This window comes from Ixodes scapularis, unplaced genomic scaffold, assembly GCF_016920785.2.
Source record: "Ixodes scapularis isolate PalLabHiFi unplaced genomic scaffold, ASM1692078v2 PGA_scaffold13__105_contigs__length_92229423, whole genome shotgun sequence".
In the NCBI taxonomy this organism is placed as follows: Eukaryota; Metazoa; Arthropoda; class Arachnida; order Ixodida; family Ixodidae; genus Ixodes; species Ixodes scapularis.
The window spans coordinates 45,127,834-45,139,510 of record NW_024609839.1 but is presented as its reverse complement, the minus strand read 5'-3'; the positions used below and the strand labels follow the sequence as shown (position 1 = coordinate 45,139,510).

General features: G+C 42.8%; 1 protein-coding gene across 1 annotated transcript; it reads left to right on the top strand.

Moving 5' to 3' along the window:
- Positions 1-3,238: 3,238 nt before the first annotated feature.
- LOC115328802 (acetylcholinesterase-like) lies at positions 3,239-8,562 on the top strand. Its single transcript, XM_042289618.1, has 2 exons — positions 3,239-4,623; positions 8,421-8,562. Exons 1-2 carry the CDS (start codon positions 3,239-3,241, stop codon positions 8,560-8,562), a joined length of 1,527 nt encoding a protein of 508 aa, XP_042145552.1.
- The last annotated feature ends 3,115 nt before the right edge of the window (positions 8,563-11,677 follow it).

Genomic DNA, 11,677 nt, shown 5'->3' with positions numbered 1-11,677 from the left:
CTCCATGGCTTCGACCCTAGCCACTCCGTCGGGGTCTCTATTAAGTGGGCTTTAAGAGAACCTCCGGATGGAGTTCGCGCCCTCTACATGAATTTCCGTTTTTTGTTGTTTTTTAGGAACATTGCAAGATGGCCGGAACGCTGACCAAGCAGAACACAGACGACGCTAATCTGGCGCTGAACCTGCTCAAGCGTAAACTTGTGTCGTTATTTGCTGTTTATAGCGCCACAAATTGGGACCGAACCGAATGCGACTTCTCATAAGCACGCCGGAAATCAATTGACTATGACTATTGCCAATAATGGTAACGATGTGAGCTTTATAATAATGCTTAGTCGTCAATTTTACAAGAAAAAAAAAACACGCAAAGTAGAATTGTTCAGTTTTGTGTATGCAGTGCGCACCGTATCAGAATTCAGAAGCTGTGCTACTTTCTTTAGCTGTGCGGCTATGAAATCTTTTAGTGAAGCTGCCTCAGTAACAAAAAAACGAATGCAATGCACGACAGAAACAAAAACCGCTGCGTTCTCAATGCTGTGTTTGCCATAAACCCACATCCCACGAATGAGATTGAAAGAACACAAGAAACATCTGGTGGACACCAGCACGGGGAACTAACAAACAGCGTTTACAAAGCTATACGTGCTTACGCGTAGCAACGCCAACGAAAAGGCCGGCATAAGGACGCGGACGATTAATTTAACGCATCACACAAGAAAATCACCATATTCTCACTTATCACAGGGCCGCACGATGAGGCGAATCACATTTAGTTGCTTTTGCGATGATACATCCATCGTGAATTCCGTCAGCTTATCAGATACCTTTGCCGGACAAACCAACAATAGCGAAATGGCTACCAAAACAAGCGCGAGCCGCCCGCGAAGAGCTCCGCCTTGTCCCGCCGAGAGCAGACGCCGATCACGCGCTATCGTCGTCTGCACTTGGCTGGACCAGGCGGAACTACCTTCCGGTAGTAGGACTATTTGACGCCACGAGCACCGACTCCAAGGACGCAGCTCCAGAGTTTGATTCGAGTCACGAGCACCGGAAGTGAAGGTGGCCCGTTTGGTGGAAGGGGTAACTCGAGTCATGACTCGGAGTCGCTACACGGCCTACCTAATGAGGATGGTACTGTGACTATTTTCTTTTAATGGGGCGACTCCTAACAAACTTCGTATCTAGCTCAAATGATGTAATAGTAAAAACAAACTTGTGTGTGTGTGTGTGTGTGTTTCGCACCTTTTGTTTTTTCCGGCTGCTTCTCACCTCACCACTGATTATCGAATAGAAAGTAGCCGCATCAGCCTTCACCCTTCGACACCTCTCCCACGTACGTATACATGCTACACACACCCGTGTTGGCACCATATTTCCCGGTGCAAGAGAAGTGCTGGGCACGACGCCTTTTGGCGCGACTGACTCAATGCGCCAGTTGAGCTCTTCTTACCGTGTTTACCAACTGCTGGAGCTCATGCACTTTTCCACCACTCTCTTAGTCGAGAATAAGCACAACTTTTCCTTTTTTGTTGTTTTTTTGCACAGATTGTGTTTTATTGACTGAATTTCAAGAAAATGTGTAACTTTTTATTGGAACGACAAACAGACACCGAAAAGTGTTACGTTAACCAGTGTAATATGAGGAACACATAAATGACCACGAAAGTAGAAGTCTCCGTCAGGGTTCGAAGCCCAGACTTTCACATTGTGAGCCACGTAATTTACCGACTGAAATATCGGGAGCTTTTGGCTCTCGCATTCGAGAGCAAACGGGTGTTTACACTGCCACCATAAGTTTTGCAAAAAATAAGAAGGAATTGCCTCAAAGGCTGCTGAACCTTAACGAGCGCGACGTTGAAGGGGGAAAGTACTGCTGCTAATCTATCTTTTTGATACTGCGGGTAACAAAAATAATACTTTTAAAATTTAATTGACCAGTTATACAATAATTCCTCGTTGGTGATGTACAGCCTACAGATTCTTACGCAATATCGGGCGAACGCCGACTGGCCGGTAGACCAGCGACGTATCACTGCGTGTCACAGCGAAACTACGCGCGTATAGCAGAAGGTACACGCCGATCTTCTCTGACTTGCTGTTTCACGCCGCCATAAGGCGCTGACCTACCGGCCGGTCTGCGTTTTAGCGATATTGTTAAAAAATCTGGAGACTGTACGTATTAAAATCAAGACATGACAATTCTATCTTTTGTCGCTCTGTCATGCTCCATGGTAAACGTGGGGAGTTTTAGAACAGTGCACTAACTGCAGATTAATTTAATATTTCACTCATTTATTTAATTTGGAGCTCATCAATGTCTAATGCATCACATAGTATCTGAATGTTTACCTTATTAAATTCACTGTGTTATCTTCACTTAATGTTTTTGAAGCTAATAATGTGAGCATCATGGGTAAAACAAATTGAATGTTGCCTAACACTTACAAACATTATAATTTTCCATGCGTCACCTTAAGTGCTTATATGGTCAAGTTGTTTTATTGTACTCATAAAAGAGAAACTTCCTCGATTGGTCCGGCTTATCTATAAAAAAAACAAAAAACTTTATCTCTTCCTACGACGTACTAGAGGCCAAAGCCACGGGCCGCCATGTCCAATCACGTTCCACGCTATACTATGACACGCTTAACATTCATTAGGGGTGGACGAATAATGCTTGAATCCAAAAGCGCCACATCATTTCTATAGCTTCGACGCTGCAAAGAGCCTATATATGTAGTCGCTTTCTTTGCGATGTAAAATTGCTGAATCCTCAGTGCTCTTCGATTCGAACCACTGTCCACCCGTCACCTCATCAGCGATCTGAGACTCGGGCACCGATACGTGCATCGAAGCGAAATACCGCACAATTTCTAAGTGGCTCGTGATTGGATCTGGCGGTCCGTAGCTTGTACCTTTAGTCCATCGTAGGTTCATACGAAATATAACAGTGGTGTTTACGGTGTTGAACTGCAATAACCTGCACTGTGGTCCCAACAGTTATTCTCATTTTGCTGCATCTAGCTTTTTCAAAACACAGTTGGTGCCGAAGCAGAGGGGGTCATTGCACTACCGCAGCTTTCATCGCGTTCAAAATCCTGCGGCCCTATATGTGGGCCGCGTATATTGACGCAAGAGAGTCAAAATTCTATCGGCTCCTTCTATTGCCATCGCGATGTTCAGGTTGTTGCAGGCTGTGTTGATAGTGGCGGCTACCTGCGGCCCGACTGCAAGCGAGATGCGAGGTACGAAGCAAGGTAAAGTTAAAGGCACCAGGGTGCAAGTACTTGGCAGAACCGTCGAGGTCTACAAAGGGATACCGTACGCAGAGCCACCTGTTGGAGAATTGCGCTTCAAGCCTCCGGTTCCTTGTGCTTCTTGGGATGTGAGTTACTACACTACCTTTGAAAAAATTGCCTGCCCACAGTTTCCTGCACCAACAGAATCCGCAGTACCTTTCAAGCAAACAGAAGACTGCCTTTATCTTAACGTTTGGAAGCCTGAAAACGTCTCGATGAGACCAGTCCTTGTGTGGATACACGGAGGAGGGTTTGCGCGACTCAGTTCATATCTTGACAAGATGAACGGGGAAGTCCTTGCTGCGCAAACGGGTCTTGTGGTTGTGTCAATGAACTATCGCCTTGGCATTCTGGGATTCTTAAACGCTAATACGACGGATGCGTCTGGTAATCAGGGACTCCTCGATCAGCATATGGCACTGAAGTGGGTGCAAGACAACATACATGTCTTCGGAGGAGACCCATCCATGGTAACGGTCTTCGGTCAGAGCGCAGGCGCCATGAGCATTCACGCTCACATTCTGTCTCCAATGAGCAAAGGTCTCTTCAAGAGAGCCGTCATGATGAGTGGGTCCCTTTACACCTCCGACTACTATGACACTGTTAAGGAAAGTGTGAGCAAGGGAAACGGTGTGGCTGAGATTGTCAACTGTTCGAATCCAAATCAAGATCTGTATAATAATGCAGACGAAGTTTTAAAGTGTTTGAGGTCCAAGTCGGTAGACGAACTCATCCTTGCAACACAGAAATTCATGGGTCCCAAACACTTTTCCTTCTTGCCGACGTTCCACAACCGTTTCTTACCGCATCTCCCGATCAAGGCAGTCGACATTGGTATGGTTCAGGATGTTGATGTCATCGTGGGCGTTACTTCTGATGAAGGCGCGTTTTCTCTTCTCTTGAGCCCTATGTTGAAACTTGAGAGACCCTTGTGGGAGAATATGAATTACGAGAGTTTCGAAAGCGAGATACGCCAAGCGGTCTTTTCATGGAGCAAGTCCGACATGTCAAGCAAGCCATTCGAATATGGAGACAACGAAGAATTAAGAAGGCTCTATATTGACTATCTCTCCAACCGCCAATTCAAGTGCCCGGTGCAGTTCTTTGCTGAGCAGCACGCTTCAAGAAGCCACGCGGTCTACTCTTACGTGTTCGCACACCTTTCAAAGAAGAACAACCTTCCGTTCTGGATGGGCGTTCCTCACTCATATGAAATAGAGTTCTTCTTCGGCATTCCTCTCAGAGACCAGGTTAACTACACTGATGAAGACCGCATCGTCAGCGAAAATATTGTGACCATACTCTCCTCTTTCGCCAACACCGGGTACGTTGGAGCTTTGCTTCTCTTCAATTTACACCTGAAAGTAGGTGGAGCTTGCACCGTAGAGGCATCTATGATCGCCAAGTTGTGTGAAAGTCGGTTGAAAGGTTCAACTTCAAAATAATTGAAATCCCACAATCGTATAATGAAACTAACTTTTCGTGCATTGTGAGCGTGAGGAAGGAAAAGACTGTGTTAATTGAAATATGTCAATTTTTGTTGAAATTTACAATTAGCTTGCTTCAGCGTATTGCAAGCGGTAATTATGTGCTCGATACTCAGAAGTAAAAGTTATACTAGTGAATGTCTATTCTGCCGCACCGGGATAAAGGAAGAAATTTAATACTTCAAAGACAACTGCTAGAATAACTAAGCTTCTAATTAAATTGGTCTCAGCCTACAAAACGCTTTTATATATTTTACAAAACATTTATTTGAATCGATCCGCTGCAAAGTGCCGCTGCAAAATGGTAAATATATTGTTATTGGTTCTTTCTACGTACCGCCTGCGTCTAGTGATGATTCCATTAATGTTTCATCAAACGCCGTTATTATTTCATACGACTATTTTGTGCTATGATGAGACTTTAAGTAATTTGGCAGACATACACTAAACGGAAGGGCAGCCATGTAACTTAAACTCATTTGTACCATACAAGTCGTTCACCAATTTTATCCCAAGTTTTGCTCTGCACCAGCACGTAACAGTTCCTACACGGATTGACACTACAGGGAAAATAGCACGTTAGATTTGACTTTTAGTAATGGAGGCTTTTTAATATCGTCATTATTGATCCTTCCTGGCATTAGCGGTCATCTGGCACAAGCAGGGAATATAAAATACGCGAAAAAATCAAACAGCAAGTATGCCCCTTAGGAAAAGTTTATTTTGAAAGCATTGAAACTACTCAAAAATGTAAGAGGAACTTTCTGTGCTTGAAAATGTTGGAACATATGGTTTACAGCAACCTTGTGAAACATCTCAGCAAAAACAGTATTTCCAATCCTAATTATCATGGATTAGCAGTTTTTCGTGTGACACTCAGCTAGTTGAATGTGATCACGATATCACTTATTCGTTTGGTTAAGGTCTGCAGGTAGACTACGTTTTACTTGATTTCCAAAAGGCGCATGACATGGTTCCCCACAAATTAATACTGCAAAAGTAACGTCCCTGAACGTCCCAAATAGTGATTTTAACTGTCTTACTGATCATTTAAAAAGCACTAAAGAGGCAGGTTTGATTAACGGCGAAACATCTACCTACTTGGATGTAACGTCGGGTGTCCCCAGGTATTTTGTTTGGGCCGTCTCTTGGGCTTGATATTTGTAATCTATATTTCTTCTGAAATTAGATAAAACATTCGACTTTACGCGGACGACTGTGCCATATACGACGATATTAGGTCGGAGTCAGACTGTTTGGTTCTGAAGGAAGGCACTAAAAATTTTCAAGATGGTGCGGAAAACGGTAAACTAAGCTAAATATTGACATCTGTAACCAGATTTCTTTTAGCAGAAAATGACAACCAGTTTCTTTTTCATATCCGATCGGTGGTGCTTCGATCAATAAGATAGAACAAGTAAAATATCTTGGTGTAAAATTCACTCACAATATCTCACGGAGTGCTTACAGTGATTTTAGAACTGCTCAAGAAAACCAGATGTTAAATTTCCTAAGACGAACCTTTGGGGACTGTCCTCAAAATGTAAAGAAAAAACTTTGTTTTACTTTAACATGAGGGCAATTCTTGAGTACGGCAGTGTGCTGTGGGAAGCAAAAGAGAGCTATTTAGTAAAATGATTTAGCAAGTACAGAGGAAGGCTGTCAGATTTGTTCTATTAAATTACACCCATAGAGGAAGCGTCACTACGATTAGAAATCAGTTGATTTGTGAACCACTGTGCTTCAGAAAAAGACGTCTTCGCTTAAAGTTTCTTCATGCCATATACCATGGTCACACCAGGATTAGTAAACCACAACTTCATATCTCACAGATTAGACCACTCAAAGAAAACAAGAAAGTCTACACCTCAAACCAACGTATTTAAATAACAATTTGATCCTCACACGATAAAGGAGTGGAATGAATTTCCCGAGGAAATCATTTCTATTAATGCATAATTATTTTTTATATGACAGACAGACGCGTGATAGCTGGACAGGCTGGCATGACTTATGGTTGTGTTGTTGTTTTGCGCTAAGTTTTGAATTTGGTGGTTTTGGCGGATATATAATCTTTCTGCTTTGATCTGTTTGCTGTGACTGGCAAACAGCTAATGTTTGCCTATGCATGGCGTGTTGCAGTCTGCACGATGTTATCGGAATTATTGTTAATATATATAATTGAAAAGTGACCCACCAAAATGGCCATTGTTTTGTTTACCCACGTGCTTGCGTATTCTTTTTAAAAAAATATGTTTTGATACATCTGTATTGTATTTCTGTTTTGCGAAATTGTACCCCCACTTTTCCCTGCAGTATTGATTCTGGTGCTACGGGGTGAATTCAAAGAAAGAAAAAAAAAGTAAAGAAAGAAAGAAAAAATACATGTAATATTTATATGCTGTAAAAAAAGCACGAACTAATGATGCGTTGGCAATGGGCATCCACTTTTATCAACGACATTTTCTTAAAAAGATGCCCATCGTTTTTACTGCGGGAAGTGAAAGAAAAAGACTTGACGACGCTGGAGGACGACAAATAACAATAAAGTTAATATCACATAATTTTTTTTTTATTTTTGTGTTTATTATACATAAATATTTATTTATGTCTATGCCACACCTACAGTCAAAATGGCGTCTTTTTAGACGGTTAACGCGATTTCAATCACCGATATAAAAAGTTATCAAAACTAAAGGAATTAACGTGAGAAATACCCCTAAGCAGCCGCGAGAAAATTATATTGGAGGGTTGACAATATTTTTGATATCTTATTTTGCTATAGCATTCAAAAACAAGACAAAACGAAAAACTTCATCTGAGCTCGTTTTCACCTCAATAACTGTAGTTCAAAAAAGTAGTCCGGCTCCCCGCGGAGCAATACTAATTTCCCTCTTTGTGTAGAGAATTAATATATATGCAAGTTCATTTTAGATTAGGATGATGTTCTTTTATCAACACATCTCAAACGCCTATCAAACGCTTATCAAAATTTCACTCTAGAAGAACTGCTTCTTCCACCGACAACCAAATCTCGTAAGAACTACTTCGCGCGGCGTATGAACAGTGCGTAAGCCCTACTTTTTTTTAAAGGTAAAAATGAGTGTAGTGTTCTTGGGGGGAGGGGGGGGGGGCAAGAACAGTACACTACACGGCAATTAGTTCAGACGTGAATTGTAGAACTTTTAGGTTAACACCTTTATCGATATGTATTTAACCAGTTTAAATATCGAAGCATAATTTTAGGCCTCAATTAGTTCCCATCTGATAAAAACGTTATCGTACGTAGTTGTTGATATTTGTAATATATGTCCTTAAAACCTTAACGCTTTCTTGCAAAACGAGCGAAATGGTTCGGGATGTCATATATAGCTCTTATAGATTCTAGACGAAAGGCGAGACCATTTTATTTTTGGGGGTGTATTAATATTTTTTAGAATATCTAAAATTCAAGATTAGCTGAGCAGTCAGTTGATTACAAATGATACTTTTGACGTAACATGTCGGAATAATAAAAAAAAAATAGAAATCTAGCTTATATCGAATTTTTTCCCTCGTCACAAAATAGAGCTGAATTTACTTGTAATCGCGCCCTCGGTTCATTTATCGGCTTGTTCTTTTGTTATTCTCACAGGAACCCTAAGTTGCCAGGTGGGCAAGGCTGGCCGAAGTACACAGCGACGGAACCAATATCCGCCGTAATAGATCGTGAAAGTTTTACTTTTGTTCGAGGCTATTCTACCAGTCAGTGCGAGCCATGGCGAAACTATATCTAGGCTTGAATAAAATATAATACAAAATGTGTCACAAGCTCATATATATTACTTGGATTCACTATTTGGATAGATGACACCACTGCCACAAAGTGCAGTTGCAATTACACATTCAACTTTGAGCTTAAAGTTATTTTTCAGAGATCAGAAGCCGGAACTTCCTTTATGAACAGTCGTTAATGAGAAAGAAACATGGCCAAGGTTGTCTCTAGGTTCCTTCAACAAAGTACGTCCATCCCGAAAATTCTTTATCACTAAAAGAACCTGGATGAATTGATTGGCATATATGACATGCACTAGGGAAAATCTAGGGACATCAAATATTCATATTATTCGTTAGATTAATTTATTGATGAAGAGAGTGAAGGAGATAGTGAAGCTCCACTTAGTCAAATTTCAACCCGGATTGGGCATATCAGTAAATGTTCTTTTTTCTTTTTTACCGTTTCGGAGTATTTTTTTATTTTTTTTTTTGCTCTACAATTGAGGAATATAAAGGCAAGACGTATGTTCGAAAAGGAGTGCGTTCAGGTTTGTCGGTGGCACCAGTACTGGCAGAGATCTGTACGAACTCTTTGGACTCCGCCGTAGTTTAGGACATCAAAGAATTACCTTGGGAGATCTGCGTGATCAGGTGTTGACGACATCTTCGTAGCGGAGTAGCGCAGATAGTGGGAAGAATTCATGTCGGGCAGGGTTTGTGTTAAAAGTATAGAAAAAACCAATCCGAAACCTATTCTTTCAAAGTGCTTGTCATTCTAAAACGCTAGAAAGCGGTAGTGTCAAGATCTGTCATCACCAATGTGACGAACAGATGATCGTGTATCCATTATCTTGCGAGCTCAATAAAAGTCAGTGCAAAGGGGTATGTGGCGCGGGCTACGGGGAAGGAGTCATCGGTAGGCAAATGACTAAAATGAGAAAAAGAAGAGAAAGGGAGGAAGAGACCTAAGAAACCGTACGCGGTAATGCCATATTATCATAAGAGATTGCACAGTGCGCAGGCATGTGCGAAAATAAGTTTCGTGGGGACAATCTGTTGAGCAAAAACTTCATATTGAGGAACCTTACATTTTTTCTTGCGGCAAGGAAGGGGTGCCAAAAAACACATAGAGAGAAGTCGGTTAACTGTAAGAGTGGTGCAGTGTATGAGATCCCAATGGCCTGTTGGTTGAAACACATCCTTTGGTCTGTTGGTTGAAATGCGTGAGCAAAACTTCCAGATATCTAAAATGCAGATTAACCGAGTATAGGCGAAATGTCGAAGACAAAGCTCCCAACTCAGAGCTAGCGAAGTATGCGCAGAAATGCAGGAATTGTACAATCCAGTGGGCAGAAATAAAAGTCGTGCACAAAGAACGCCATGACGTGAAAAGAGGCGTAAGAGATACAGTTATAATAAATACGATAGGCAATTGTATAAGCCACGCATGCTTTCAAAGCCTTCCTACAAATTTAAGTGTTTTTAACGCGATAGTGTTAAGAAGCTTGTCGCAGGAAAGCCGGCGTCGGTCCCATAACACCCGCGGGAATTTCAAACAGCCACTAGACTCACCTGAAACGTGACGTCACGCGTGAAATGAAAGTTATTAAAACATGACATGGTACTGCGAATGAAAAGTCGCCACATGTCTGAAATGATTTCGCTTTATAAAGTAATTAACTTTCTTTCAAGAAATAATGAATTTCAGGTGGGGTTCGCAACCACGATCCTTTGGTTGCGAGCCAGACAAAACCACTGACTATAGGCCACGCAAGGAACGCATGGCCACGCAAGGCACGCGCGTCCTAGCGGGTCTTTATATGTTGATATGCGTGCCTGTGAAGCCGAAGTGAGGCGACAGCAGCGACAAGACGATCCGGAGATGCGATAGCGTCTCCGGATCTCGGAGCGCACCCGCTTCAACATATAGCTTGCTCGCTTTTCAAGGCATGAGAAGCGAATGAGAATGCGATGCGAACGGGGGCCCGATAACGCTATCGCGTTCCACTTCCAAACTTAAGCGTGCTCCAATATTTGTTTTTGTTTCTTTTTGGAAACGGGAAAATGTAGATCTGAAGGTCTATGGGTGCATTACGTCCGCGCTCCTTTATGGCTTGAACGGATCCGCAAACGCGAAGCGGATCCGCGCGTTCGCAACCGCAAAACGGCTAGGATCGAGCGGTTCGAGCACGTTTTCGCCAACCGCTTCGGGGCCGACTTGCCCCAACCGCTTTCGCGAACTGCGAAGCGGCAACCAATCTCAACGCGACACTGGCGTGACATCGGCCGCTCTCGAAACAAAATGGCATATGTCGCTGGTGAGGCGTCCGAGGCGCTGTAGTCCTAGCATTGCAGCAGAAAAATAAACGCAGATATTCACGTTTGTCACTTGAATCCGCCGCGAAAAGAGTTGGCTCGTAATCTTAACGGGCTTCGCTCCGTTGATTTGTTTCGGGTAAGAGTTTGTTTATAATTCGGGCTGCAAAAGGCCGTCGCTCCTTGCCTTGTTAGTCTTCACCCGTAGAACGTTGAAACCTGTCCCTGATCAACTGAAGTGACAGGTTTTGTACCCCCTAACACAATCGCGTGGGCTGCTCAAAGCTTTGCAGACCGTGCATGACCACCACGAAGGCCGATAGACACGTCGTGAGCCTAATTGCGTAGTCAACACACTACCGCGAAGCTGGCAGGGTACCTACACTAGATCGACCTGTAACGTTTACTACTACCAAAAGGAATAAAGGGAACCTACTCAAGAAATAGAGTCTGCATACCAGACGATACATACGTCATCCCCACGGCATTTATTTGAGCTTGATGTCAAACAAACATTAGGCACGATCGACGTGGGAGTGACGAGAGGAGAGTCCGCCACTAACGAAGCCATGACCGGATAGCATCGAACACATTCCCTGCAATACGGTTCACCGGTGCCGCTCACTACACCGATAATGATAAAAACTAACGACGAAGAGGGAACTGGCCTCCACTTCGAAGAAATGGTCGAGAACATCGTTTCCTTAGCCAACAAGGCGCGCCTATAAAAAAACAATATTGAGGGAATCGCAGGTTGGTTTTGCCGGTCTATGTCTCTATTTTCGCTGCCTGATACACGTGATGCCGCTACTGCGTGCA

Bases quoted from the DNA above. Each gene is read 5' to 3' on its own strand.
- LOC115328802 (XM_042289618.1), top strand. From the start codon at position 3,239: ATGCGAGGTACGAAGCAAGGTAAAGTTAAAGGCACCAGGGTGCAAGTA. The intron at 4,624-8,420 runs GTACGTTGGAGC...TTATTCTCACAG, and splicing joins TCCTCTTTCGCCAACACCGG to GAACCCTAAGTTGCCAGGTG.